The sequence below is a fragment of the Oncorhynchus mykiss genome, chromosome 7 (assembly GCF_013265735.2).
Source record: "Oncorhynchus mykiss isolate Arlee chromosome 7, USDA_OmykA_1.1, whole genome shotgun sequence".
Taxonomy (NCBI): Eukaryota; Metazoa; Chordata; class Actinopteri; order Salmoniformes; family Salmonidae; genus Oncorhynchus; species Oncorhynchus mykiss.
In genome coordinates this window covers 80,047,180-80,075,178 of record NC_048571.1, presented here as the reverse complement: position 1 = coordinate 80,075,178, position 27,999 = coordinate 80,047,180, and the positions used below count along the sequence as shown (strand labels likewise).

The window sequence follows — 27,999 nt, the reverse complement described above, 5'->3', positions numbered from 1 at the left end:
GTACTGCCAAATTCTCCAAAATGACGTTATGGTAGAGGAATTAACATTGAATTATCAGCTCTGGTGGACATTCCTGCATGGCAATTGCACACTCCCTCAAAACTTGAGACATCTGTGGCATTCTGTTGTGTGACTAAACTGGATTAATTATCTTGACAAAGGATGAAATGCTCACTAACAGGGATGTAAACAAATGTGCACAAAATTTGAGAGAAATAAGCTTTTGGTGCGTATGACACATTTCTTGAATCTTTTATTTCAGCTCATAAATCATGAGACCAGCACTTTAAATGTTGCGTTTATATTATTGTTCAGTGTAAGTAGTCTGTCGGTAGTAATCAGAACATAGATTTTACTGACTATATTTCACCGCTTCGCTTTACGTTTTCAAACTTCAAGTGTCACACAAAATACTTTTAAAGAAGCAAGTAACAATTCTTCTTCATGGAAAAAAATAAATAAAAATCACCTAGCTGAGTTTTATATTTATCAAAAATTTGTGCTGCAGGTCTTTTGAACCTTTGTGACAATGATATGACACTCATTTGCACAATTCATTTGTTGGTTAAACAAGGTAGTTTGGAGACAGGCTACACATGTCTTGATTTTTCTGATTTATATTATAAATTTAATTACAGAATGCTAAAAATAACATTACATAAAAAATATTTTAAAGGAATTATTTGAATGTTACAAAGGTTGTGAAATGCAAAGTTCGGATATAAAATCTTTGAACAACGGTACATATTTGAAAAGGAAAATACATTTCAGAAAATGCATATATATTAACAGCTCTACCATAAAGAAAAAGAAGATGGGGAAAATTGCTGACAGATGTGATGCGTTAGGTAGTCTACAGCAGTGAACATTTCCATAAGATGGAAGACAGACTTGAGACGCACGCCCCACCGCAATCAGTTTAGGATCTCAAGTCGTGTTTATGGTCAACAATGGGTTGCCATGTGAACAGGTGAGAAGAAAAAAAAAAGGACGACAAAAGTGACAGCTCTCATTATATCCACATTCATGTCTCTACAGAAAACCCTAAAACTGGCCTTGGATCCCCTGGCTATACAGGTTAAGCTATACAATGCTTGGAAGTTATTTATTCTCCAACATACTTATTTCACTACTAATGAGATTTACTAGTCAGAGCGTCTTGGAACACAAACCCAGGCCACACAACCATTCCTATACTGTACAATTGATTGTGGTCAGTGCAGTGGTCTGACTGAAAAGCCAAAATGGGATTGGAATCCACAATGTTGAAGTGGATTTACATTTTTTTAAAATTAATTTAACCTTTGTTTAACTAGGCAAGTCAGTTAATTCTTATTTACAATGACGGACTACACGGTGGATAAGGGGGAGTGCTTCACAGGTCTTTATCAAACTATCAATCTGTTTTTCTGCTTCGTCTTTCTACAGGTTTACAACAAACTCTGTCACTTTATCATAAGCCCTTGAGTCGTGAACACCCCAAATAACCCCAAAACACAATTGAAGGGCTGCATCCAATATGGCACCCTGTTCCCTATACAGTGCACTTTTTTTGACCATAGCCCTATGGGCCCTGGTCAAAAGTAGTGCACTATAAAGGGAATAGGGTGCCATTTGGGGTAGAAAATTGACTGTCACCAGAGGTCCCGCTGACACCCGAGGTTTATTCAGGGGAGAGCAGCGTTACAGAATGTACAGATGCATTGTATATAGAAGAATCACAATTCTAGTGCGTCTATCTATACATTCCATTTCTATCTGTGATGTTCTAAAGCGCTGTACCTCATTCTATGAGCTAAATGCCCCTATGGCGAAACTGGCCTGAGTTATGTCCAATCAGAGGTATTTCATTGGTCTCTGGGAGACTTGGAACACATTATTGACATAGTAAACACACAGAGTGAAGATGCCACGAGTTCATTAACATATTTTTGTTTCGTGCCAAGTGGTGCGGTTGTTCCTTCTCCTAAGCAGTAGTGGTTATGGAGGTCATTGAAGACAAGATGAAAAGAGAGAGAGAAACCGTGATGAAACCAGAGGACCTGAGAGAACCAGCTGGATACAGATGGGTTGAGGTGACTCGACGACGGGACGCGAGCCAAGCCGCATGGTGGGTTGTTTTCCCACCTGGAATCCGATGCCATTTTGCGGTGGCTGTTTTAGCTTAGCGAGGTGCGGTTTTCAGATCGTGTGTGTGTGTGTGTGTGTGTGTGTGTGAGACAGAGAGAGAGCACATGACTGATTCTATGTATGTTTATGTATCAGTGCCTTTATTTCCTGCAGGCGAGTGTTCTGGTCAGGTCTGATGCTGGTGATAGTTATTGGCTGTGTGTTGGAGCAGGCCGGAAGGTTCTAGATTAAAGCAGAAGTGTCCATAAGCACCATGTCGGGGTCCAGGCTGGCGAAGAAGCGTACGTCTCTGTCCTTGTCCGCCTGCAGGGTCATCACCGTCTCCTCCAGCTCTTCTAAGTAGGCACTGCCCGGCTCTTTGAAGTACGCTGCAAGTACAAGTCAAGTCAGTATTTATTTAAAGTGCATTTTACATGGGTCACAACTATAGAAATATAATTACTAGAATGGGTGTCCCAATTCAAGTCAAGTCAGTATTTATTTAAAGTGCATTTTACATGGGTCACAACTATAGAAATATAATTACTAGAATGGGTGTCCCAATTCAAGTCAAGTCAGTATTTATTTAAAGTGCATTTTACATGGGTCACAACTATAGAAATATAATTACTAGAATGGGTGTCCCAATTCAAGTCAATGTGAGGCCCTAATGGGTGGACCGGTGGGCAGTACTTAACATAATTAAATATAAGAATGTAGGAAACTGGGGAAATATGGAGAACGATAGGGAACAATGAGGAAGAGAGGGCAAAACATTAACGACAAAATGAAGGGAGAAAATAGTCCACAGAAGAGAGAGGAAAAAAACAATATTCTAAGTGGTATGCTCGTTTGGATATCAGAAACATACGGCACAACACATTTTGGGAGGATCAAAAACAACAACATGCAATGGAGAGAGAAAATCTGTTGGAACTGGGAAAGACTCACTAACAGGAAGTCGCTCTGGGTAAGAGCTAAATGACGCAAATGTAAATGTACCAAGACCAGTCACCATTTATTATCATGTACTGTGATGGACTTGCCCATTGCTATTGCTCTATTCAATATAATTAGTAGTTATGCTCTTCTTCTGCTATTTATTCATTTCATGTGTATTGCATCATACGTCTATTTCTGTTTCTATTTAAGCAATAAAGGCACGAGGGGGTGTGGTATATGGCCAATATACCACGGCTAAGGACTGTTCTTAAGCATGACGCAACGCGGAGTGACTGGATACAGACCTTAGCCGTGGTATAATGGCCATATATCACAAACCCCAGAGCTGCCTTACTGCTATTATAAACTGGTTACCATGGTAATAAGAGCAGTAAAAATACATGTTTTGTCATACCCGTGGTATATGGTCTGATTACAGTACCACGGTTCAGCCAATCGGTAATCAGGGTTCGAACCACCCAGGTTATAATCTGTTTAAGAACATTCCCATACACATTATGTCAATCAAGCCCTCTGTTTGAAACACTTTGGAGGTTGCCTCATATCACTAACAGGAGATAGCTCACACCCTATTTTAACATGCTCCATGGCTTAGGACAAAAGGATGATTTAGCTCAGCTCATTTGCTAACAGGAAGAACTTTGCAGCTGTTTCTGATTAATAAACAATGTCATGCTGGTGGGTGGTAACATTTAAATAAAACCCAGCCCTGAAAAGAAATGTAGTCTGAAAAGAATTTGCACGTTATCTCATAGGAAAAGACATGGCATTGACACAGATTTCCGCAAATGTCCCACCTTGGATTTCCCACTTCAAGGCCAAATATATGACACTTTCACTAAAATGATGACCTATGGATGTAAATCATTTACAACACCATGGGTAAGCTCTGACCATCATCTTGCATCTCGAAAAAGTGGATTTCTGGTGTGGGCTTTTAAATGTGTGAGACATATTCCCTCTCGAAGACAAATTATGTTCTATTCCATTCTCGACTTTCTCAATAGCATAAAGCATCTCATGCATGAAACATATTCTTGGGTTGATAAGAGGGCCCAGTCTTTACCTTTCTCCATGACACTCTGCCGCAGTGCTTTGGCCACCAGCACGCGGACGTTGGCCACGGGGTCCAACGACAGGCTGAGGAGACTGGGGAGGAGGTGCTGGGCAAACTGGTCCATGGGCATACAGTCCTCCTCCACGATGGCCTGGGGAACACAGCGGAGAGTGAGTTAATAGAAAAACAGATTAAGATAGAAAGACAGATGGTAAGCAGGGCCGTTCGTGTTCATTAGGGAATGCAACAGAAAATGTTTCAAAAATCAGTTTCCCTTCTGTTTGGTGCCTAATGAACATGACCAAGCAGTCAGGCATTCAATTCTCACTTCCGCCTTCTTTCTGAATAGTTCTATGGCAAGCATGGCTGATGCAATTTCACACTAAACATTATTTTGAAGGCAGCAGCTATTGGGATTAGTGTTTGTAAGGATTTATTTTCAGAAATACTATGCGTGTCCTGACCTGGCAAATGAAGGCAAAGGCCTGGCGGCCCACCCATTTTGGACAGTGGCAGAAGCGGATGATGAGCTCGTTGCTGAAGTTCAGGCCCAGCTCGTGGGCTCCACAAGCATACATCTTCTGTAAGATCTCCACCACCTGGGACAGACAAGATGATATTTGATGACATTTCCACAATATGAGGTCGAAATAACAGTATGAAATTGTGTATGAGCCGTTTGATGAAAATGCCTGGAATTTCAGCCTGCTCAGGAAGGATGGCTCTTTTGACCCACAGCATGACGTCACAATGTGATCTGATCATAATAAACCAATGGCTGTTCATCTGGGTAATGGGGTGGGCTGGAGATCATCCTATCAGGGCTGTGTATGTAAATACAATACATGACCAAAAGTATGTGGACACCAGCTCGTCGAACGTCTTATTCCAAAATCATCAGCATTAACATGGAGGTGGTCCCCCCTTTGCTGTTATAACAGCCTCCACTCTTCTGGGAAGGCTTTCCACTTGATGGTGGAACATTGTTGCGGAGACTTCATTGTCATGCTGAAACAGGAAAAGGCCCCCAAACTGTTGTCACAAAATCTCCTAGAAATTCCTTGAATGTTGTAGCATTAAGATTTTGAATGTTGCGACTGAGGACAGATTATTACACGCTACAACACTCGGCGGTGTGACCTACCACTTCGCGGCTGAGCCGGTGTTGACGCTAGACGTTTCCACTCCACATAACAGCATTTACAGTTGATCGGGACAAACTGACTTGTAGGAAATGTGGCATCCTATGACGGTGCCACGTTGAATGTCACTGAGCCTTTCAGTAAGGCCATTCTACTGCCAATGTTTGTCTATGGAGATTGCATGGCTGTGTGCTGAAATGGTGTGGCTGAAATAGCCAAATCCACTCATTTGAAGTGGTGTCCACATACTTTTGTATATATAGTGTATGTGGGATGCTGGGCTGAAGGGAGATGTAGTTTTCATGAAGCAAATATTCAAACTAGTTCAGCGCATAAACGTGGTAATTAAATACAATGACCACAATCCATTGCGCCTGTTCTTCCTGGCTCGGACAGAGCCCGCACAATAGACTGCATGAGAGGAATGTACACAACATGACGAGAGGGATAGAGACAGTACGTGAAGTAGCTCTACCCGACTGATAGTTATTGGAGCTGGATATAAGCAGTCTTGAAATTATGCCACGTCTTCTTTAAAGAACTAGTCAAATGGTTTTGTCAGACAGCTCTGCAGCATACTTAGGCAGCTACCAGCTAGCCACTAGCCTAGCTAAGTAGGAGGACTAAAAGACTGTTGAGTATGGGAAGCACAGAGATACCGTTAGATGGTTGGCTGGCTACTATCGCCTGAGCAGAGATGAGATGATCAAATAAAAAGAAGTAATATACACAACTGAAATATTTTGTTATTTCATAGTCATTTCCTGTTTTTCTATTGATGTCTACCTAATGTGGACCTGACACAGACAATGGAATATTTTCAGCCATTTGTGAGGCAAACCATGTTTGAGTGCTTCCCATTCTTAAGAAAGGCAGGTCACTGCATGAAGATGAGATGACTGTCACTTCCACAGAAGTTTGTCACAATACAGACATGCGCACACGAGCACACCTCATATCATCGAGGACAATATGAGCACTTGAGGCTGTCAAACAATAATAAAGAAAACATTGTTACATCATTTCACCCCCCCATAAAATTCAAGTACAAATGGCATGCCTACCAGCTGGTAAGAGATCCACCGGACCTCTGACACTTTGTCTGAGCAGAGGGTCAGTGCTATTTGTCTGAGGTAGTTATACACATCGTCGTGGCTGTACAACTCCATGATCAAGATCAGCTGCCTGTGGACACACACATGAAGACGTTCTGTTCAACACACACTGGCTCTTCAGGGGGGGGGGGGTCATCCTAAAAATAAACATTTTCTTTCTCTGATATCTTCACTCCATAAAGAAGTCCAACAATACTTCTATATACATTGGGAGAGCAGAGTAAATAAAACCAAGAGGGTGACTGCTTTTGTGACAGCATGGAGCGCCATGTTTACCTGAGTGACAGTCTGTTTGTGCCATCTTGCCAAGTCCCTGTCACTCATTGGTGTGTTTGGCTTGATGGAGTAGACAAGAGCACAAATAGATACGGGGCCAGGACCTGAATCCACAAACTGTCTCAGAGTAGGAGTGCTGATCTAGGATCTGTCCATATAATCTTATTACGATCTAAAAGGCAAAACTGGTTCTAGTTCAGCACTCCTACGCCGAGATACTGAGGATACGGGCCCAATGTTAGTGATTTACTGCCATATGCCGTCCTGCTCAGGAGCATCATTCATTGGCTGATCCACCCTGCTGACCTGGATGAAACCCTGTGATCATTGGAAGGCCCATCCAAGTGGAATACTAAAATTGTGCATGACATCACAGTCTGGGGGCAAGTGCGCCCTCTATTGGGAGAAATCTGGAGGCCTCGATCCTAGATGAATGAGAAAGACTAGCCCTGATCTAAATGAATGGGAGACTCACCCGGCCAGCTGGTATCTAAATGAATGGGAAACTCACCCGGCCAGCTGGTATCTAAATGAATGGGAAACTCACTCGGCCAGCTGGTATCTGAACCTCCAGTTGCGGCTGTTGTCCGTCACCATGAACTCCTGAAGCTGGTACAGGTACTCTCTCCTGTTCTCTGCATGGAGCAGCTGCCACAAGACAAGACAGAAGACAGAAAGCTTTAGCACCACAGCAACAGATCCAAGTTATGGGTCGTTCCACGAAAAGAGTGCCTTTTGTATTGCTTTGATATTTTTGGTAGAAATTGTGCACCGATATTGAATTTTAAAAGCCTGTTCAATTAAAGTGCCCCTTAATATAGAACAAATAGAGAATTCAAGAAGTCAAAATGTTTACATAAATAAAGACTTACTAAAGTAAGTCCCATGTCGCTCTGTGCACCCTCTGTGACTTCTGGGAAGATTTCAATCCACATAACCCCAAGTTTAAACCACCATTGTAAAGCCCTAGTTATTGTGTTGCTTTGACAAAGTCATTTGTGAAGATTACTAAGATGAAATCATCAACCCTGTTATGTACAACCCAGTTACTTTATTCAACACTTACTTGAGATGGGAAAATGAGTTCATTATGACAGAATGCTAAAATTGGGTGAAACCAAAAGTTACGCGTCTCAAAAGGCACCGAATTGGTGGAAACACCCTCATCATGTTTCCCCAAAGTTACCATTATTCATCATTACAAAACCCCTGGACAACAAATTATCATTTATTAGTGACGCAAGGCACAAGTATTAAAAGAAGTGGAGACAAACGAAATAAGAGTAAAAGGAGTCAACCTGTAAACTAAACATGTTGTTATTGAGAAAGAGAAATTGGTTCTATGACAACCATATGAACTCAGTACACAGGTCAAGTCAGTCAGACATCCACATTTAAAATCCACTCTAGATTTACCATGTGATACGTATTATGGTAGCCTAAGTTCCAGTCTGTTTGTGCTCTCATGACAACTCCTTGTCAATGTTTGGCTTGACAATGAGCAATGGAGTTGGTAAGAAGAGCACGAACAGATCTGCGACCAGGCTAGTAAAAGAGCACAGCAGGTGGACCAAATGTTTTCATATTAATGTGTAGCCTATGTAGATGGCCGATTTAGAATCGCTACACAGTTGCTCGTTACACGTATGGTGGTCTCACCTTGAGGAAGTCATAGAGGTGTTTGAGCACGCCGATGCGCACCTCGTCCAGGTCCTTAAGGAAGCCGTTGAAGATGGGCACCAGGTCGGCCGCCGTCAGCTGGTCCCCCAGGATCAGGGCCAGATCGTGGATGGAGAACGCCAGCGTCCGGCGCACTTTCCACTGTAGGGGTAATGAGTACAGCCAGGGGGTTAGCTTGGCTCGTCACAAAACAAAACATTTCCATGTTAGAGAGAATTAGGAGGAGTAAAGTCAACATGACCTTTGTCAGGTCAGAGGTGGTAATTGAGAGTAGAGTAGAGCCACTGCTACTTCAGCACACTCTCTCCTCTCGACCGCTGTCCCATTTAATTTGTCCAGAAATAAGCAAACATTTGAGGTAACTGAGGTTCCGTACAGCCTCCAAGTCAAAATGACAAGCTGTATTGCTTTTGGTTGCAAACTAACACGCCAATATTACGTCATGAGACCTGTGACCAAGCAGTCACTGGACTGGCCATTAGCATAGCAACGTGCATAGGATTTCAAACACAAATGTAACGGTTGTTTTCTGACGTGTCCATCTCCAGTGATGAGATGATGTCAATACATAGTGTGTTGTTCACTTTTCGTTCCAAACCAAGCTCTTATCATTGAAGACCCCGACTTTTCTCTGTCGTGTTCTTGGGCACACAACGGAAAACTTTTGAATCCAAAAGCACCCACCTGTACGTCGGTGGCGAGGGTCTCGTACGTGTCCTTTAGGCAGTGCCAGTTCTGTCGGCCCAGGGTGAGGGCCACGCCAGGTAGGCTGAACGCACAGTGCTTGGCGATCTCAGTGTCCACCGTCTGGGCCTGCGCCGGGTCCGTCATGGAAAGATACTGGTCCAACAGCTGCTGGGGAATCACATTCTGGAGGAGGGGGGGGCAAGAGTGGTTCAAACTTGTTACTATCATAGCCATGGCAGCAGCACTCAGTAGAAGGGACAAGAGGAGCTGGTTTCCCCAGACACGGACGAAAGCCCGATTCACATTCAACAGCTGAGACGAGAATGGACTGCTTTACGTGTTCGTGATCTGAATGGTGTAGTTTCAGAACGTCTCATGTCGGATGCTGGAGTTTCCAAAATTCCACACGTCAAATCTTAGCGAAAGACTAGATGTGTCCGTTTAGCCAATACGATAACAGTGCGCTAACCTTCCGTGTTTAGCCAGCCAAGGTTACAGCCAGATATCCATTTCTGTGGGGATAGCTGCAGTTAGCTAGCCTGGCTTGCTAATATTTCGTTGTCAAGTCACAAAGTGAGCTGGTGAGCTAGCCAGTGGCTGCATGTATTTCATGAAACTTGTTTGCTAAATACCTTGCTACAAGTAGCTAGCAACTTTGTAGCAAAGTTTCAGCACTGTGCTCAACCTTTTGTATTTAAATTCCCCAGTCAGCTGTTTTACAACATAAAATTCCAATTATATCTTGTTTTGTCTCGTCTTTCCTTTTGTTGGCTGCTGGATCTGTACCAGGCTTAAGCCCGTCCTGGACTCAAAGGCACCATCAATGGAGATATGCATTTTAGACCAGGACTAGACCAGGACTAGGCTGAATCTGGTTCTGGAACACTGGCCCTAGATCTTGTCAATCGCAATTCCTTGGACACTGGATCATTTTACTATTCTCAGACAAAACAAATTCAAGATGTACCTCAGACTTGACTGGAACATAAATGTCCCTCTATGTGCACAGTAAGGTTTATTAGAAATTCAGTGTTTGACAGAACTGACTAACTGACCTGGACCTTGGACTTCTCCTCACACACCTGGTTGAAAGCAGAGTCCTCTTTCCCCTCCAGGCTCTCCATCAGCTCTGGCTCCTGACCAACAACAGGAGTAGATACATAGACAAATATACCAGTCAGCTAGCACAGACAAATATACCAGTCAGCTAGCACAGACAAATATACCAGTCAGCTAGCACAGACAAATATACCAGTCAGCTAGCACAGACAAATATACCAGTCAGCTCGCACAGACAAATATACCAGTCAGCTCGCACAGACAAACATACCAGTCAGCTAGCACAGGCAAATATACCAGTCAGCTAGCACAGACAAATATACCAGTCAGCTAGCACAGACAAATATACCAGTCAGCTAGCACAGACAAATATACCAGTCAGCTAGCACAGACAAATATACCAGTCAGCTAGCACAGACAAACATACCAGTCAGCTAGCACAGACAAATATACCAGTCAGCTAGCAGACAAATATACCAGTCAGCTAGCACAGACAAATATACCAGTCAGCTAGCACAGACAAATATACCAGGCAGCTAGCACTGGCAAATATACCAGTCAGCTAGCAGACAAATATACCAGTCAGCTAGCACAGACAAATATACCAGTCAGCTAGCACAGACAAATATACCAGTCAGCTAGCACAGGCAAATATACCAGTCAGCTAGCACAGACAAATATACCAGTCAGCTAGCACAGGCAAATATACCAGTCAGCTAGCAGACAAATATACCAGTCAGCTAGCACAGACAAATATACCAGTCAGCTAGCACAGACAAATATACCAGTCAGCTAGCACAGACAAACATACCAGTCAGCTAGCACAGACAAATATACCAGTCAGCTAGCACAGACAAATATACCAGTCAGCTAGCACAGACAAATATACCAGTCAGCTAGCACAGACAAATATACCAGTCAGCTAGCACAGGCAAATATACCAGTCAGCTAGCACAGGCAAATATACCAGTCAGCTAGCACAGGCAAATATACCAGTCAGCTAGCACAGGCAAATATACCAGTCAGCTAGCACAGGCAAATATACCAGTCAGCTAGCACAGGCAAATATACCAGTCAGCTAGCACAGACAAATATACCAGTCTGAGGTCCGATTTGACACACTTAACTCTATCTGAGAAGTAGTTGGTGAACCAGGCGAGGCAGTCATTAGAGAAACCAAGGCTGTTGTGTCTGCTGATAAGAATACAGTGATTGACAGAGTCGAAAGCCTTGGCTAGGTCGATGAAGACGGCTGCACAGTACTGTTTTTTAATCGATGGTAGTTATGATATCGTTTAGGACCTTGAGTGTGACCTTGAGTGTAGCTCGGAAACCGGATTGCATAGCGGAGAAGGTACAGTGCGATTCAGGATGGTCGATGATCTGTTTGTTCACTAGGCTTTTGTGTCAAAGTTCAATATATTCTCATTAACAGTGTCAAAGTTCCATTTAGTCTCTCAGTGTCAAAAAGCAATTAATCAAAGTAATTTTGACTCACCACGCTGTTGTGGTCCGAGTCATCCCGTACTAGGACAGGCGAGTTGGGGGGTGACTCATAAGGCTCTGGCTCCTTCTCAGTCTCAGCTTCTGCCTCTTTCTGCTCCTCTGTGGGTGCTGGGTCCTTGGCCTGCTGGGTTGGTGGCTCAGGTGTCTGTGTCTCCTCTGTGGTCACTCTGTTCTGGGAGGACTCCTCATCTGGTTCTCCACCCTCTGGTGTCTGGCTTTCTGACTCGCCCTCCTCCTCAGACTGGCTCTCTGACTGACCCTCCTCCTCAGACTGGCTCTCTGACTGACCCTCCTCCTCAGACTGGCTCTTTGACTCGCCCTCCTCCTCAGACTGGCTCTCCAGCTGGGCAGCCTTTAGGGCGGCTGAGAGCACCTGTACTTGGGCTGAGGGACACATGCGGGGAAAGACACACACACACACACACACACACAGTTGTAATGTGACATAAAGAAGGTGCCGGAGCTCCAAGTCTAGGACCAAAAAGCCCCTCAACAGCTTTTACCCCAAAGCCATAAGATTACTGAACAATTAATAAAATCGCCACCAATTAATAAAAATGTTGTACACTGATGCTACTCGCTGTTTATTATCTCTGCGTAGTCACTACACCCCCACCTACATGTACAAATGACCTCAACTAACCTGTACCACCGCACACTGACTCGGTACCGGTGCCCCCTGTATATAGCCTCGTTGTTGTTTTTCTTATTGTGTACTTTTTCTTATTACTTTTTCTTTTAGTCTACTTGGTAAATATAAATCTTAACTCTTCTTGAACTGCACTGTTGGTTAAGGGCTTTCACAGTAAAGTCTACACTTGTTGTATACGGCACATGTGACAAATAAAGTTTGATTTGATTTGAATACACAGGTCACGCTCAAACTCCTAAATGTCCAGACTATTAAGTTCACTGTGTGTTAAATAATGTTGTGAAGGTTGGATGATATCCAGCGCATTGTGTCACCATAAAACACAACTTGTCCAAAACCAATTTCTTTACTTAATTAACAACCTTTGACGAGACACGTTTCCCTCAATCCTCACCTTGTACATCAGGGTCGTCCATGTGGGGCTGGAGGCAGTCCAATACCTTCTGGATCTGAGAGCAGGTGGCTGGATCCAGACTGGACACCACCACCTCCTCCTCCTTTTCTCCCTCTGTCCGAGTCCGAGGACCCTGGCCCTTCAGCATCTCCAGCTCCTGGCTGATATCCACTAACGGAGGCCTCCAGTAGAGGAAAGAGTTAAAATTCTGGTCTGTTTGTTCCGTCTCCTTGTTTTTATTATTTGTGGGAGGAAGGTTGTTGTTGTTGCGTGCCTGGCCTGCGTGTTGGTTTTGGGGATGAGTGTGTGTGGAGTCGCTGCCGCTGTTCCCCCTGGACATGGATTCTAGGAATGGGGTGGAGCGGCCATCTTGGTTAATGGGTGTGTGTGAGGGTCTCACTGTGGGGCCGTTGGAGGACTCTATGCAGAGGGGGGAATTGCTGCAACAGAGAACCAACAAATATCAGAGAGCCCCATTATCTCCCTCTAACTATATCAACATCATTTATTCCAAATGCATTTGTTTTTAAATAATCACAACACAACTTTAATTCAAACCCATTTAACACTAGTCATTTTGACTGCTCATGAATTGTATTAATTTATTACTCCATTTTTTTTCTCATGCAGGCCTCTGTCCTCGACTTTTCCAAAATAAGTCTATATAACACACTGTCGTTGTTAGAATCTTAATATCAGGTACTGGAGTTACAACCAGTTGAATGAGGTAATGTCATTCATTGAATGGTTTTCCCCCATTGCTTCTCCTTCTCCCAACAGTAGGGCCTGCTCCGCTCCTCCTTCTCCCAACAGTAGGGCCTGCTCCTTTCTTCCTCCTTCTCCCAACAGTAGGGCCTGCTCCTTTCTTCCTCCTTCTCCCAACAGTAGGGCCTGCTCCTTTCTTCCTCCTTCTCCCAACAGTAGGGCCTGCTCCTTTCTTCCTCCTTCTCCCAACAGTAGGGCCTGCTCCGCTCCTCCCAACAGTAGGGCCTGCTCCACTCCTCCCAACAGTAGGGCCTGCTCCACTCCTCCCAACAGTAGGGCCTGCTCCACTCCTCCCAACAGTTGAAAGTGTAGTGCCCAGCTGATAATCACCCCGATAATGAAACTGAACCGAAACTAATTTCACAAATATAACAGATGAAATAAATTAAGTAAAGTATGTTGGGGAGAAAGGGGGAGAATGGGTGAGTTGATGAGCGGTTGATGAGCGGTCTTATCAGTCTACTCTGGCCTACAGGGAATAGGCTAGACAGTGAGAGCGTGTGTAAATGTACATGCTGAACTGCTTTCAATATCTGGGAAGATATCCACATGAGGCAGCAGGTGAGAGAGTGTGGGAGAATGTGGTGATGAGGCTTATGGAACCTTATGCTGGCAAGGGGACGAATGTCACAATGGACAATTTCTTCACTTCACTGCCATTGGCAAATAAATTGGCTTGTAAAGAAAACAAGTCTGGTCGCACCATGAACAAAGTGAAACAGGAGCTCTCTCCCGCTGCGCAAAATTCAGCACCTACACAGCCATGGTGGAGTACAAGAGTGCTGAAGAATGTCAAGAAGATGGGAACAAAAAGAGAACCGTAGACTGTTACGCACTACAACCAAACAAAGGTATGCCAAAGTGTCAAGCAAGTGAACGTTACCAAATATGTGTCAACTGTTAGGACAAGGAATAACAGCTGCTAAAACTCTCAACCATTGTTATTCTACCTTCCGGAATGCATATAATGCCCTCCCCCGCCCTCCATTCAGCAAATCAGACCACGATTCCATCTTGCTCCTCCCCTCCTATTGGCAGAAACTCAAACAGGAAGCACCTGGGGTGAGGACTATTCAACGGTGGTCTGACCAATCGGAAATCACGCTTCAAGATTGTTTTGATCACTGGGATATGTTCAGTGTAGCTTCAGAATATAATAGACACATACAGTGAATTAATAAACAGCTAAATGAAATCCAACTGATGCCATCGCTTGAAGATGCACACAAGATGATATTAATTGACTGATGTCCTATCGACACTTACATTCATTATAATTATAATAAAATCACAACACTCAAAACTCTAAATTCAAAAGTGAAAACAAGAAAAGGCTAATGGTTCATTTTACTAGTATGGTACATTTCAAATAGTGTTTTTTTGGACCCAGAGTGGTGCGGTGACAATGTGTGTGTTTTGCTGTTGGTTTGTGTTTGTGTCCTAACCTGTCAGAGGGACACGTGGGGACCTCCAGCAGCGTGCCGTCCTCTTTGAAGTAGAGGCCCATGCTGGAAGGATTGGCAAAGGTGGAGATGAAGCGTCCCAAAGACTGGAAGGCAGCCTGGCGCACCTGGAGGGTCAAGAGAGCATGTTGACCACGTCATTAAATACAACAACGTAGTAACACACATAATAATATATGCATCTCTATGATGTTCACCGTCAATCTATCATCACTGTTATTATTGTAATACGTGGTCATTCATGCGGAAAAACATCTCATACAAACAACACCAGAATAGAATGAGGTTTATACTGTGTGTGTGTGTGTAGTCTCTTACCCAGCGAGACTGGTCACTGATGAGGCTACTGAAAAGGGGGGACAGTTTAGTGCGTCGCACCTCAGGGGAGGTGGAGTTGGAGACGATCATGAAGCAGTCGGCGCACGCCTTCCGGATGCCCCACAGGCTGTCAGAGCACAGGTCAAAGAACTTGGACATCTGGGCAGTGACAGAAGATAATCATTACAAGGGATTTATTCATTAGTGGAGATCGTTGCAAACTGTAGAAAAACATTTTTCAATGAAAAACGAGAATATCTTATTAGACAAAGGTAGGTTGCACTTAAGGAAACCACAAATATCATGGATATATGGAGGATTAAATGTCCTGACCTAGTGAGATATACATGGTGGAGGCTCCATTAGGCTAGTCACCTTGACTACTTTCTTATGTCATTCTCGCTGGCACCAAAAGTTTGAAAAGTGTTGATACGGGACAGAATGCAGTAGGACCATAAAATAATTGGCATATACATAGATCATCAAGGACAACAACCACCCGAGCCACTGCCTGTTCACCCCGCTATCATCCAGAAGGCGAGGTCAGTACAGGTGCATTAAAGCAGGGACCGAGAGACTGAAAAACAGCTTCTATCTCAAGGCCATCAGACTGTTAAACAGCCACCACTAACATTGAGTGGCTGCTGCCAACACACTGACTCAACTCCGGCCACTTTTATAATGGGAATTGATGGAAATTGATGTAAAATATATCACTAGCCACTTTAAACAATGCTACTTAATATAATGTTTACATACCCTACATTACTCATCTCATATGTATATGTATATACTGTACCCTATATCATGTACTGCATCTTTATGTAATACATGCATCACTAGCCACTTTAAAACTATGCCACTTTGTTTACATACCCTACATTACTCATCTCATATGTATATACTGTACTCGATACCATCTACTGCATCTTGCCTATGCCGTTCTGTACCATCACTCATTCATATATTTTTATGTACATATTATTTACACTTGTGCGTATAAGGTAGTAGTTTTGGAATTGTTAGGTTAGATTACTCGTTGGTTATTACTGCATTGTCAGAACTAGAAGCACAAGCATTTCGCTACACTCGCATTAACACCTGCTAACCATGTGTATGTGACAAATACATTTGATTTGATTACATTACTCTTACATAATGTCCACGTGGGCGAGGATATTGGAAACTTGTGACAGAGTGTGCAAAGCTGTCATCAAGGCAAAAGGTGGTTTCTTAGAAGAATCTCAAATATATTTTGATTTGTTTAACACTTTTTGGTTACTACAGGATTCCACGTGTTATTTCATAGTTTTGATGTCTTCACTATTATTCTACAATGTAGAAAATAGTAAAAGTAAAGAAAAACCCTTGAATGAGTAGGTGTCCAAACTTTTGACTGGTACTGTGCTTCTACACCTGCATTACTTTCTGTTTGGGGTTTTAGGCTGGGATTCTGTACAGCACTCTGTGAGCTGTGGGCTTTATAAATACAGTGCCTTGCGAAAGTATTCGGCCCCCTTGAACTCTGCGACCTTTTGCCACATTTCAGGCTTCAAACATAAAGATATAAAACTGTATTTTTTTGTGAAGAATCAACAACAAGTGGGACACAATCATGAAGTGGAACAACATTTATTGGATATTTCAAACTTTTTTAACAAATCAAAAACTGAAAAATTGGGCGTGCAAAATTACAACAACAACAATCAGTCATAAATTGCACAAATCTGGCCTTTATGGAAGAGTGGCAAGAAGAAAGCCATTTCTTAAAGATATCCATAAAAAGTGTTGTTTAAAGTTTGCCACAAGCCACCTGGGAGACACACCAAACATGTGGAAGAAGGTGCTCTGGTCAGATGAAACCAAAATGTAACTTTTTGGCAACAATGCAAAATGTTATGTTTGGCATAAAAGCAACACAGCTCATCACCCTGAACACACCATCCCCACTGTCAAACATGGTGGTGGCAGCATCATGGTTTGGGCCCGCTTTTCTTCAGCAGGGACAGGGAAGATGGTTAAAATTGATGGGAAGATGGATGGAGCCAAATACAGGACCATTCTGGAAGAAAACCTGATGGAGTCTGCAAAAGACCTGAGACTGGGACGGAGATTTGTCTTCCAACAAGACAATGATCCAAAACATAAAGCAAAATCTACAATGGAATGGTTCAATAATAAACATATCCAGGTGTTAGAATGGCCAAGTCAAAGTCCAGACCTGAATCCAATCGAGAATCTGTGGAAAGAACTGAAAACTGCTGTTCACAAATGCTCTCCATCCAACCTCACTGAGCTCGAGCTGTTTTGCAAGGAGGAATGGGAAAAAAATTCAGTCTCTCGATGTGCAAAACTGATAGAGACATACCCCAAGCGACTTACAGCTGTAATCGCAGCAAAAGATGGCGCTACAAAGTATTAACTTAAGGGGGCTGAATAATTTTGCACGCCCAATTTTTCAGTTTTTGATTTGTTAAAAAAGTTTGAAATATCCAATAAATGTCGTTCCACTTCATGATTGTGTCCCACTTGTTGTTGATTCTTCACAAAAAAAATACAGTTTTATATCTTTATGTTTGAAGCCTGAAATGTGGCAAAAGGTCGCAAAGTTCAAGGGGGCCGAATACTTTCGCAAGGCACTGTACATTTATTTGATTGATTGACAGATTGATAGATTGATACTCTATTTTTGAGTGTGAGGATGAAATAAAGCAACATCCTAGTGACTCACCAGTAGTTTCTCTGTGGCATCCCGGCCCACAATGGAACAGAACTCTCCGAAATTGGCTGCACACACCTGAAGGAAAACAGTGTCAAAAACCTGTTCAAACTGGCTTGTTCAGTAAAACTGGAGAAAAAAAACAACAAAAAACCTTTATTCCAAAACGTATTTACCCATGTCGGCCTTATAGACTTAATACGGTTGGTTCTGAATAATAAGGGGCAACATTGGGACACACCAAGGCACATTACAGTCATTACAAGCTCAGGAAAATCTCCAAAATAAATACCCCTCCCCAACTGGCACTAAGTTCCCAAGGGGATTGCAATTCCAAACAGATAGTTTAGGCCGTCATACTGAATCACAAAACACACTGCATTCATTCAGTTTGTGAACATTTTGGAAGATTCAAGATGGGAAACACAATACTTGAGCGACTACCATAAACAGTGTGTCATGTTTATTGTCAAAACTGCGCTCTAGTTGGATCCGGAGAACTGTGTGTTTGAGTTTACCTTGCGGACTTGGAAGAGCCTGGCGTCGCTGCACAACTCACAGAAACGCTGCAACAGCTGCTCCACGGTCTCTTTGCTCAGCATGGTTACCAGCTTACACATGATCTACAGAGCAGGGAGAGAGGATCACAATCAATGTAATTCTAACGGAATCCACAGGGGCTCCAGAGTACAGATTTGGGATCAGCTTCCCCTCCCCCAATCTTAAAAAATGTTTGCTGGGGAAAATGCTAAACTGACCCAAGATCTGCGTCTAGGGGCACCCTTACACCTCCACATGGATCAGAGCACAAAGGAAGCACAGTGCTTGATTCTCAAACAGCACTGTTGGACTTGGTGGAGGATTCAGCTGGGCATTCCACACAGCCTTACCATTCCACAGCTAACCGTATTAGAGAAAGCATCATCAAGGTTACAAAAATAAACCCTTTTTATAAACACAGTACTGGTGGTAGTGACCTTGCATTTATGCTGACTTGTCTACCCACTGCAAATTCCTCTGAAGCTGCATCTCATATTGACTTCAATATTGTGGCTAGGGTCCACTAACAACCATCCTCATTATTCCCATCCAGGGATCAGTCTGAGCCGATATCCTCATTATTCCCATCCAGGGATCAGTCTTAGCCAATATCCTCATTATTCCCATCCAGGGATCAGTCTTAGCCGATATCATCTTTGTCTGACGTGTTTTTGGTAGAATGCCTCAGAACCACTACTCTTGCATCTGTGTCCTGTATGTCTCTGTGATCTATACAGTGCTTTCGGGAAGTATTCAGACCCCTTGCCTTTTTCCCCCACATTTTGTTACGTTACAGCTTTATTCTAAAAATGATTTTATTGTTTTTTTTTCACAATAGCAAAGCAAATGTTTGTTTTTTTGTGCATATTTATTCAAAATGAAACCCATAAATATCACATAAGTATTCAGATCATTTACTCTGTACTTTGTTGAAGCCCCTTTCGGAGTGATTACAGCCTCAAGTCTTCTGGGGTATGACGCCACAAGCTTGGCACACCTGTATGTGAGTTTCTCCCATTGTTCTCTGCAGATCCTCTCAAGCTCTGTCATGTTGGATGGGGTGCGTCGCTGCACAGCTATTTTCAGGTCTCTCCAGAGATGTTTGATGGGGTTAAAATCAGAGATCTGGCTGGGCCACTCAAAGACATTCAGAGACTTGTCCCAAAGCCACTCCTGCGTTGTCTTGGCTGTGCTTAGGGTCGTTGTCCTGTTGGAAGGTGAACCTTCGCCCCCAGTCTGAGGTTCTGAGTGCTCTGGAGCAGGTTTTTATCAAGGATCTCTCTGTACTTTGTTCCATTCATTTTTCCCTCGATCCTGACAAGTCTCCCAGTCCCTACCACTGAAAAACACCCCCACAGCATGATGTTTCCACCACCATGCATCACCGTAGAGATGGTGCCAGGTTTCCTCCAGACATGCCGCTTGGCATTCAGGCCAAAGAGTTCAATCTCGGTTTTGTTTGACCAGAGAATCTTGTTTCTCATGGTCTGAGGGTCCTTTAGGCAAACTCCAAGCGGGCTGTCATGTGCCTTTTACTGAGGAGTGGCTTCGGTCTGGCCACTCTACCGTAAAGGTCTGATTGTTGGAGTGCTGCAGAGATGGTTGTCCTTCTGGAAGTTTCTCCAATCTCCACAGAGGAACTCTGGCACTCTGTCAGAGTGACCATCAGGTTCTTGGTCACCTCCCTGACCAAGGCCCTTCTTCCCCAATTGCTCAGTTTGGCCAGGTGGCCAGCTCTAGGAAGAGTATTGGTGGTTCCAAACTTCTTCCATTTAACAATGATGGAGGCCATTTTGTTCTTGGGGACCTTCAATGCTGCAGGTATTTTTTGGTACCCTTCCCCAGATTTGTCAATCGATACAATCCTGCCTCGGAGCTCTACGGACAATTGTTTTGATCTCATGGCTTGGTTTTTGCTCTGACATCCACTGTCAACTGTGGGACCTTATATAGACAGGTGTGTGCCTTTCCAAATCATGTACAATCAATTTAATTTACCACATGTGTACTCCAATCAAGTTGTTGAAACATCTCAGGGTCTGAATACTTATGTAAATAAGGTATCTGTTTTCATTTAGTCATTATGGGGTATTGTGTGTAGATTGATGAGGCTTTAAAAAAAAATCAATTTTAGAATAAGGCTGAAACGTAACTAAATGTGAGCTTGAATCATCAATAAACCCAAAGCCAAAGTCATATTACCGCGACGGCCTCTATCTTGTAGTCGTCGTCGCTGCTGGGCTCGGTGAGGTCCAGTAGAACAGGACACACCTTGGTCTCCATGTCGCCTTTGCAGATGAGGCCCTGCTCTAACAGCACCAACAGGGCCGCCTGACTGGTCTTCCTGACCTGGGGAAAAATACCATCTCTGTAAGTACTGACGGCTTTACTTCAAAATATGCTATACAATATATAGTGTTTACTTAGCCTGGAAATGCACACTGATTGTGCGCTGCACGTGTTCTGTTCAGTTCACTATGGTAGCCTTTTTTCCTAGAATGTGTTTAATGTATTACGAGCTCGTTGAATTTCCAATAACAATTAACATTTACAATTCATAGGCACAAATGACAAGCAAGGGGTGTCAGTAATCACAATTGCTTAAGATAATGTCACGGTTTTGTTGTGGTCTGTTGGGAGTCCTATGTGTTCCTACCTGGTTATTGGGGTCTGTGAGATAATGAACCACGATGGGCACCAGATATCTGGAGAAGGCTGCTGGGAAGTTGGGCTGGCTCTCGTGTAGGAACATTGCGATGTTGGGCACCTGCTCCATCAGCTCAGCGCGCACTGTGGGCTCTGAGGACACACACAAAGAGGACGCAGACACACACATAGGGAGATGGTCACAAACATGCGTACAAAAACAAGTTCTAACAAAACAATACATTTTTATTTGGGGTTAATTGCATGTAAAAGTTAGTCAATTAATTTACTCAATTTTACTCCAGTGGATCGTTAACCTTCCATGTCCAATTCAAGTGACAGGAATTAAAAATGGAATTGACCCCAACATCACAAACAATTGACAGATTTGTCAAATAATATGAGACAGATAAAAACAAACAACATCTACCTCCATCTTCAGACATTCGGGCAACTGTCTCCATGACACTGATAAAGTCATTCTCATTGTCACTGAACTCTCGAAGCACATCAAGCAACCCGCGTGCCACGATCTGCCTAGAAAGCAACACAAGCCCCAAGTTAGTGCCTGTGCCAACATCTAGCCCAAGTAGCACAACACAGCGCTACCGGCCCGTAGCTGACGAGAAAATTACACACATGCACTTGGAAATCACCCCAATGAGGACTTGTACTCAACAAGCAGACCATGAAAAATTAATTCCCATGAGTGGAGTTCAACTGGGGGGCAATGGAGGTGTTTGGAGAGGTGATGTGCATGCTAACGTCTTTAAAACCACTGAGGGCATCAGGCAGGCTTTTATCGTTGATTGAGCAGAAAGCAAGAAGAGACCAAATCAGAAAATAATAGGTCAAACCATGCCTGTCCTAACAATCGTGGCGCCTCGTGAGTTCATGTCTTGAAGCACAGGGTGAAAAGACCTGGTAGTATGGAATGCCCAGCCTACACTCAACCCATTCACTGATGCCCAACATTTGTTATATTACAGCCATGCCATGCCATGAGCCCAGGTTTGGCGAATTCACAAGAACCAGAACTTTTAAATCCACAATGTGTACTGTGGTCATACATTGGAAAAAAACAAATGGCAGTCATCATGAGCATCACATTATGTCTAAACTTTTGCTTCCCTGTGCCATGTTTGCAAGTGCATCATCATTTTCGTTCCTACCTGTTGAAGACATTTTCGCTGAAAGCGTATTTCTCTAGTCTCCCCAAGGGGGTGAGATTGTCCCGCCCTGCATCCAGAAAAGCTGTGATCCGAATCCCGTCGCACTCTGATCCGTAGTCATCAAACCCAACTTTCCGGGAAAGAAAAAAAAATGACAACTTCACAAACATGTTTGGTTCACGCTGAGGTGAGTGAGTGTGGAGACAAGGTACGGTGCAGTACGGGAAAGTGACTTTTTCCACTTTGTTACATTTCAGCCTTATTCTAAAATTGATTAAATAAAATGTTTTTCTCATCAAACTACACACAATACCCCATAACGACAAAGCAAAAACAGGTTTTTAGAATTTTTTGCAAATGTATGATATCTTATTTACATAAGTATTCAGACCCTTTGCAAAGAGACTCGAAATTAAGCTCAGGTGCGTCCTGTTTCCATTGATCATCCTTGAGATGATTCTACAACTTAATTGGAGTTCACCTGTGGTAAATTCAATTGATTGGACATGATTTGGAAAAGGCACACACCTGTCTATATAAAAGGTCCCACAGTTGATAGCGCATGTCAGAGCAAAAAACAAGCCATGAGGTTGAAGGAATTGTCCGTGGAGCTCCCACACAGGATTGTGTCGAGGCACAACGCTGGGGAAGGATACCCAAAAAACATTTCTGCAACATTGAAGGTCCCCAAGAACACAGCAGCCTCCATCATTCTTAAATGGAAGAGAACCACCAAGACTCTTCCTAGAACTGGCCACCCGGCCAAACGGAGCAATCGGGGGAGAAGGGCCTTGGTCAGGAAGGTGACCAAGAACCCGATGACCACTGACAGAGCTCCAGAGTTCCTCTGTGGAGATTGGAGAACCTTCCAGAAGGACAACCATCTCTGCAGCCCTCCACCAATCATTCCTTTATGGTAGAGTGGCCAGACCGAAGCAACTCCTCGGTAAAAGGCACATGACAGCCCGCTTGGAGTTTGCCTAAAACAAGATTCTCTGGTCTGATGAAACCTAGATTGAAGTCTTTGGCCTGAATGCCAAGCGTCACGTCTGGAGGAAACCTGGCACCATCCCTACGGGGGAAGCATGGTGGTGGCAGCATGCTGTGGGGATGTTTGTCAGCTGCAGGCCCTGGAAGACTAGTCAGGATCGAGGGAAAGATGAAGAGAACAAAGTACAGAGGGATCCTTGATGAAAACCTGCTCCAGAGCACTCAGGACCTCAGACTGGGGCAAAGGTTCACCCTCCAACAGGACAACAACCCTAATGACACAGCCAAGACAACGCAGGAGTGGCTTCGGGACAAGTCTCTGAATGTCTTTTGAGTGGTCCAGCCAGAACCCAGATTTGAACCCGATCAAAGATCTCTGGAGAGACCTGAAAATAGCTGTGCAGCGACGCTCCCCATCCAACCTGACAGAGCATGAGAGGATCTGCAGTGAAAAATGGGAGAAACTACCAAATACAGGTATGCCAAGCTTGTAGCATCATAACCAAGAAGAATCTCAGCTGTAATCGCTGTCAAATGTGCTTTAACAAAATATTGAGTAAATGATCTGAATACTTATGTAAATGTGATATTTCCAGGTTATTTTTTTATACATTTGCAAAAAAATTCTAAAAAACTTTTTGCTTCATCATTATGGGGTTTTGTGTGTTGATTGATGACATACATTTAAAAAACATCTATTTTAGAATAAGGCTGTAATGTAACAACATGTGGAAAAAGTCAAGGGGTCTGAATACTTTCCGAATGCACTGCAAGTAAGCACTTTCACCTGGACAAGGAACCACTGCTGTCAGATTAGGCTCAGTGTTAGAATTATAATGTTGATATAAGTGTGCTTTGGGTTAACCCTGGCGCAAGTAGTAAGACACCACATTTAACCTCAATATACATAGTAAGCAAAGTGAAAAAGTGACAGCTATTGCACTGCCTGTATCAGTTACAAAATGAGTAGCCTATGACAAGAGGGATAGTGGGATATTGGTAATAATAGCTTGCCTGAACCCAGAGGGGGCGGGATCTGACACAAAGTTAGGGGGTAGCCTAGCGGTAAAGAGCGTTGGGCCAGTAACCGAAAGGTCGCTGGTTTGAATCCCCGAGCTGACTAAGTGAAGAAAACAATGTTGATGTGCCCTTGAGCAAGGCACTTAACCGTAATTGTTCCTGTAAGTGGCTGTGGATAACAGCATCTGCTAAATGACTACAATGTCAATGTAAAATGTAACAGCCTTACATTTCATGTGGACCAACACGGTCAACCAGAAACTACAGGCTTCCCTCACCACACTTTGGAAGGTGTCAGTAAAATCCTGCATTGTATGTGCCTCAGTAAATCTTTCTACATGAACTTCACAAGAATTCAACATGGCATTTGAAACATATTGGTGAGGGGGAAATACTCACAGTCATCCAAATCATCATGGCTATCTTCAAAATATAAAGACAGACCTGCAAAATGGAATGGCGATGAGGACAGATTTTACAAACATAAAATCATTAATACCGTCAGCCAAATGCTAGCTATACAACGACCTGGGGATTAGCAAATACATCAACTGTTACTATGTTACGTAAGAGAGAAAAGGGGCAAGCTAGCAAAAAAAATTGCAGTCATTCAATCTTGTCTGTAACAGTTGACATAATGGGAAAATTCGGAGTACAACGCATTTCTCATCCTTGGATTGAGGTATGTTTTCCACGCCATATCGTGCACCAGAAGATTTGAGGCTGTAATCACTCCCAAAGCTGCTTCAACAAAGTACAAAGTATTTTTTTTATACATTTCTAAAACCCTGGTTTTGCTTTGTCATGGGTTGTTTGTAGATTATGAGGAAAAAAATCAAATGTAATCCATTTTAGAATAAGGCTGTAATGTAGGAAATGGGAGGGGAAAAGTCAAGGGGTCTGAATACTATCCGAAAGCACTGTACTTTTATAATTTAAAAAAAAAACTGGTACCCAGCTACATTCAGACTGGTCTTGTGAGTGTCCTGGAGCTAAACAACCAATATGTACACTACCTTTCAAAAGATGATCATAAAATTGATCAGAAATACAGTGTAGACATTGTTAATGTTGTAAATGACTATTGTAGCTGGAAACGGCAACAACAAAACATTTATGTAATATCTACAAGAGGCCCATTATCAGCAACCATCACTCCTGTTTTCCAATGGCATGTTGTGTTAGCTAACCCAAGTTTATCATTTTAAAGAGCTAATTGATCATTAGAAAACCATTTAGCAATTATGTTAGCACAGCTGAAAACGGTTGTTCTGATTAAAGAAGGAATACAACTGTCTTTCTTTAGACTAGTTGAGTATCTGGAGCATCAGCATTTGTGAGTTCGATTACAGGCTCAAAATGGCCAGAAACAAAGACCTTTGATCTGAAACTCGTTAGTCTATTCTTGTTCTGGCCTGTGTGACATAGGATGTCAAATCTGAAAACACTTGAACCCTACGTCACAGCCACTGAGTTCCCTGCAATCCTTACATCGTAACTCAGCAGGAGAGACTGGTTTCATCACTGTAGCACATTCAGAGCATGATTTATAGCCATTTGTCTAAAATAATTCAGATTTTAAACAAGATTAAAGGTGAGATCCTAATGAGTTTAGGAAGCCAAACTATAGCTCTGTGATATGTTCACAGTGATGGGGGCAGATGTTTTGAACAAGAGAGACCTTTAGAAAATATGCACATTTTCTCTAACACTAAGCATACAAATATGTATTTTACAGTTAAGGTAAAATATTAGTTAGTCATTTTATAGTTTGATTAAACAATATTTACAAAGCATAAGTAATTTCAAGCCGTATTCATACAGTTTTGTTGAATTGGAAAAATATTTCATGGTTTCATAATTATCTTATTTGTACTGTGTACTTGAGCTTGTATCCTCAAGTGACTACATGTCAGCAATTGTATAACTATAAATAATTACATTTGAGATTACATTTTTAATACAACCTCACATTTGTTTTGAGCCAACTTCGCTGTCGGACAGAGAGGGGCACCTGGATCACAGCTGGGAGGCAGCCAGGTTCCAAATCATATTCAAGGGCGTGATTAATCGGACCCCTCAATACACACAGGAATGCTGTCTGACCCTAGTACAGCTGTAAACAAGCGGTTCGGATCTGCTGGCTAGTGGGGCATTTAGCCTAATCCAGTGGTAACAAGTAAAACCAAGAGAGCAGTGGCCAGCCAATGTTAATAAAACCCAGAACTAGGAAATGTTCCTCCAACTCAAAAACAAACCTTTCCCATAACAATTTAACGCATGCTGTTTCAGCCAATGAAAATAACTAACTAACATGAGCCACGTACCTAATTTGCGCTAGTACTGGAAAGTTATATACGGTTGCCAAATCACAAGGTAGCTTGCTTGCTGCATACCATTGTTTTAAGATGGATTTGGAATGCCAAGATATCGATGTAGAGGCTAGCAAGCTAGCTAGCAAGATACAGTAGTTTAGGCATGAAAGCAAGTCGACCTGACATATTTAACTAACATGACATTTTAAATTGACCTAACACACAATACATTATAGCTACAACCCATACCTAGAAACATGTGCAGTGTTCGTGTTGTCAACAAGCAGATATAAAACACTAGAACTTGCTAGCTAAGATATCCCTTTCGCTTGAAAACACAGCTTGCTGCCCATGTAACGATAGCTAGCTATCCTTATTGCTTGAAAACACACAAATCTAGAAATTGTGTCAATGTAGGCTACTTTTCACAAGACACCCTAAACAGTATTTGGACAAACACGATTTCGTTAAAGTCTCGAATAAACGTTATTATCATAGCTAGCCACATACCTGCCATCTTGATTATATGCTCGGTGATCGATTGTTTGGGCTGTCACCATAGAGATTGATAGAGGCCTCTAGTGGCCAGAATACTATCGTAGCAGGGGCAATGCCCGTGAGGGCTTCCACCATTTTAACAAAGACAGTATAGCTGCAGTCCAAACAACATTTTTTTTTGTTTATCTCCTCTGCCCTCACACTAGCCACTTTGATTGCCATCTTAAGTGAAGGTCCAATTCACTAACGTTATCCCCTCACCCTCGTTTTAGCTCAAGGGAGCGAGTGAAGAACTTTGATCACTTGTGGGGTTGATATGACCCACAATTCAATGCAAATTGTAGTCACGAGTCATACTCCGGAGGCCACACAGTGTGAAAATGAATCAACACGGACATGTCAGACAAAATTATGACACTAGCTTGCTAAAAAAAAATGTATATGACATAGATTTTTGCGTTGGCAAATTGGCTTAGTCTTGTAGTGAGAAGCCTATAAACCGTAGCTAGCTTCATAAACATATTTTGGGGAATTCTGAAATGTATTGGAATAAATTACCAAACTATAAAACTAGCTAGCCAGCTATGAGTAACTGTAGCTAGCTACTTGACTGCTAACTAGCTAGGTACATTAATAGCTTTAGGTTGGTTGTTTTTAAGCTCAATTTCAAGATTTCCACCAAGGATGTTGCCTCTCCGATCATCACTCTCCCTCGCTTGGGCAAGGGACATTTAAGGTAAAACATTTTATTTATTTAACTTTCATATAACTCGGAGAGTCAGTTAAGAACAAATTTTTATTTACAATGACTGCCTACCGGGGAACAGTGGGTTAACTGCCTTGTTCAGGGGCAGAACATTTTTAATTTTTTTTTACCTTGTCAGCTCTGGGATTTGATTGAACAGCCTTTCAA

General features: G+C 42.8%; 1 protein-coding gene across 3 annotated transcripts; it reads right to left on the bottom strand.

Annotated features, from left to right (window-relative positions):
* Positions 1–227: 227 nt before the first annotated feature.
* LOC110528569 (serine/threonine-protein phosphatase 4 regulatory subunit 1) lies at positions 228–27,348 on the bottom strand. 3 transcript variants are annotated; one of them, XM_036984176.1, is made up of 21 exons: positions 27,099–27,348; positions 24,673–24,717; positions 22,264–22,393; positions 21,522–21,628; positions 21,102–21,244; positions 20,648–20,794; positions 18,424–18,528; positions 17,918–17,983; positions 15,187–15,345; positions 14,851–14,975; positions 12,641–13,080; positions 11,920–11,978; positions 11,587–11,889; positions 10,085–10,165; positions 9,027–9,212; positions 8,322–8,483; positions 7,210–7,310; positions 6,336–6,456; positions 4,594–4,728; positions 4,139–4,280; positions 2,145–2,498 (listed from the first exon to the last, which is right to left on the bottom strand). In XM_036984176.1, the coding sequence occupies exons 1-21, from the start codon at positions 27,103–27,105 to the stop codon at positions 2,353–2,355; spliced, it is 2,910 nt and encodes a 969-aa protein (XP_036840071.1). In that variant the 5' UTR covers positions 27,106–27,348; the 3' UTR covers positions 2,145–2,352. The 3 variants fall into 3 exon arrangements, with proteins under 3 accessions (XP_036840069.1, XP_036840071.1, XP_036840070.1); XM_036984174.1 differs by having other exon boundaries at positions 228–2,498; positions 11,587–11,978; positions 27,099–27,347; XM_036984175.1 differs by having other exon boundaries at positions 10,112–10,165; positions 11,587–11,978.
* Between the last annotated feature and the right edge of the window lie 651 nt (positions 27,349–27,999).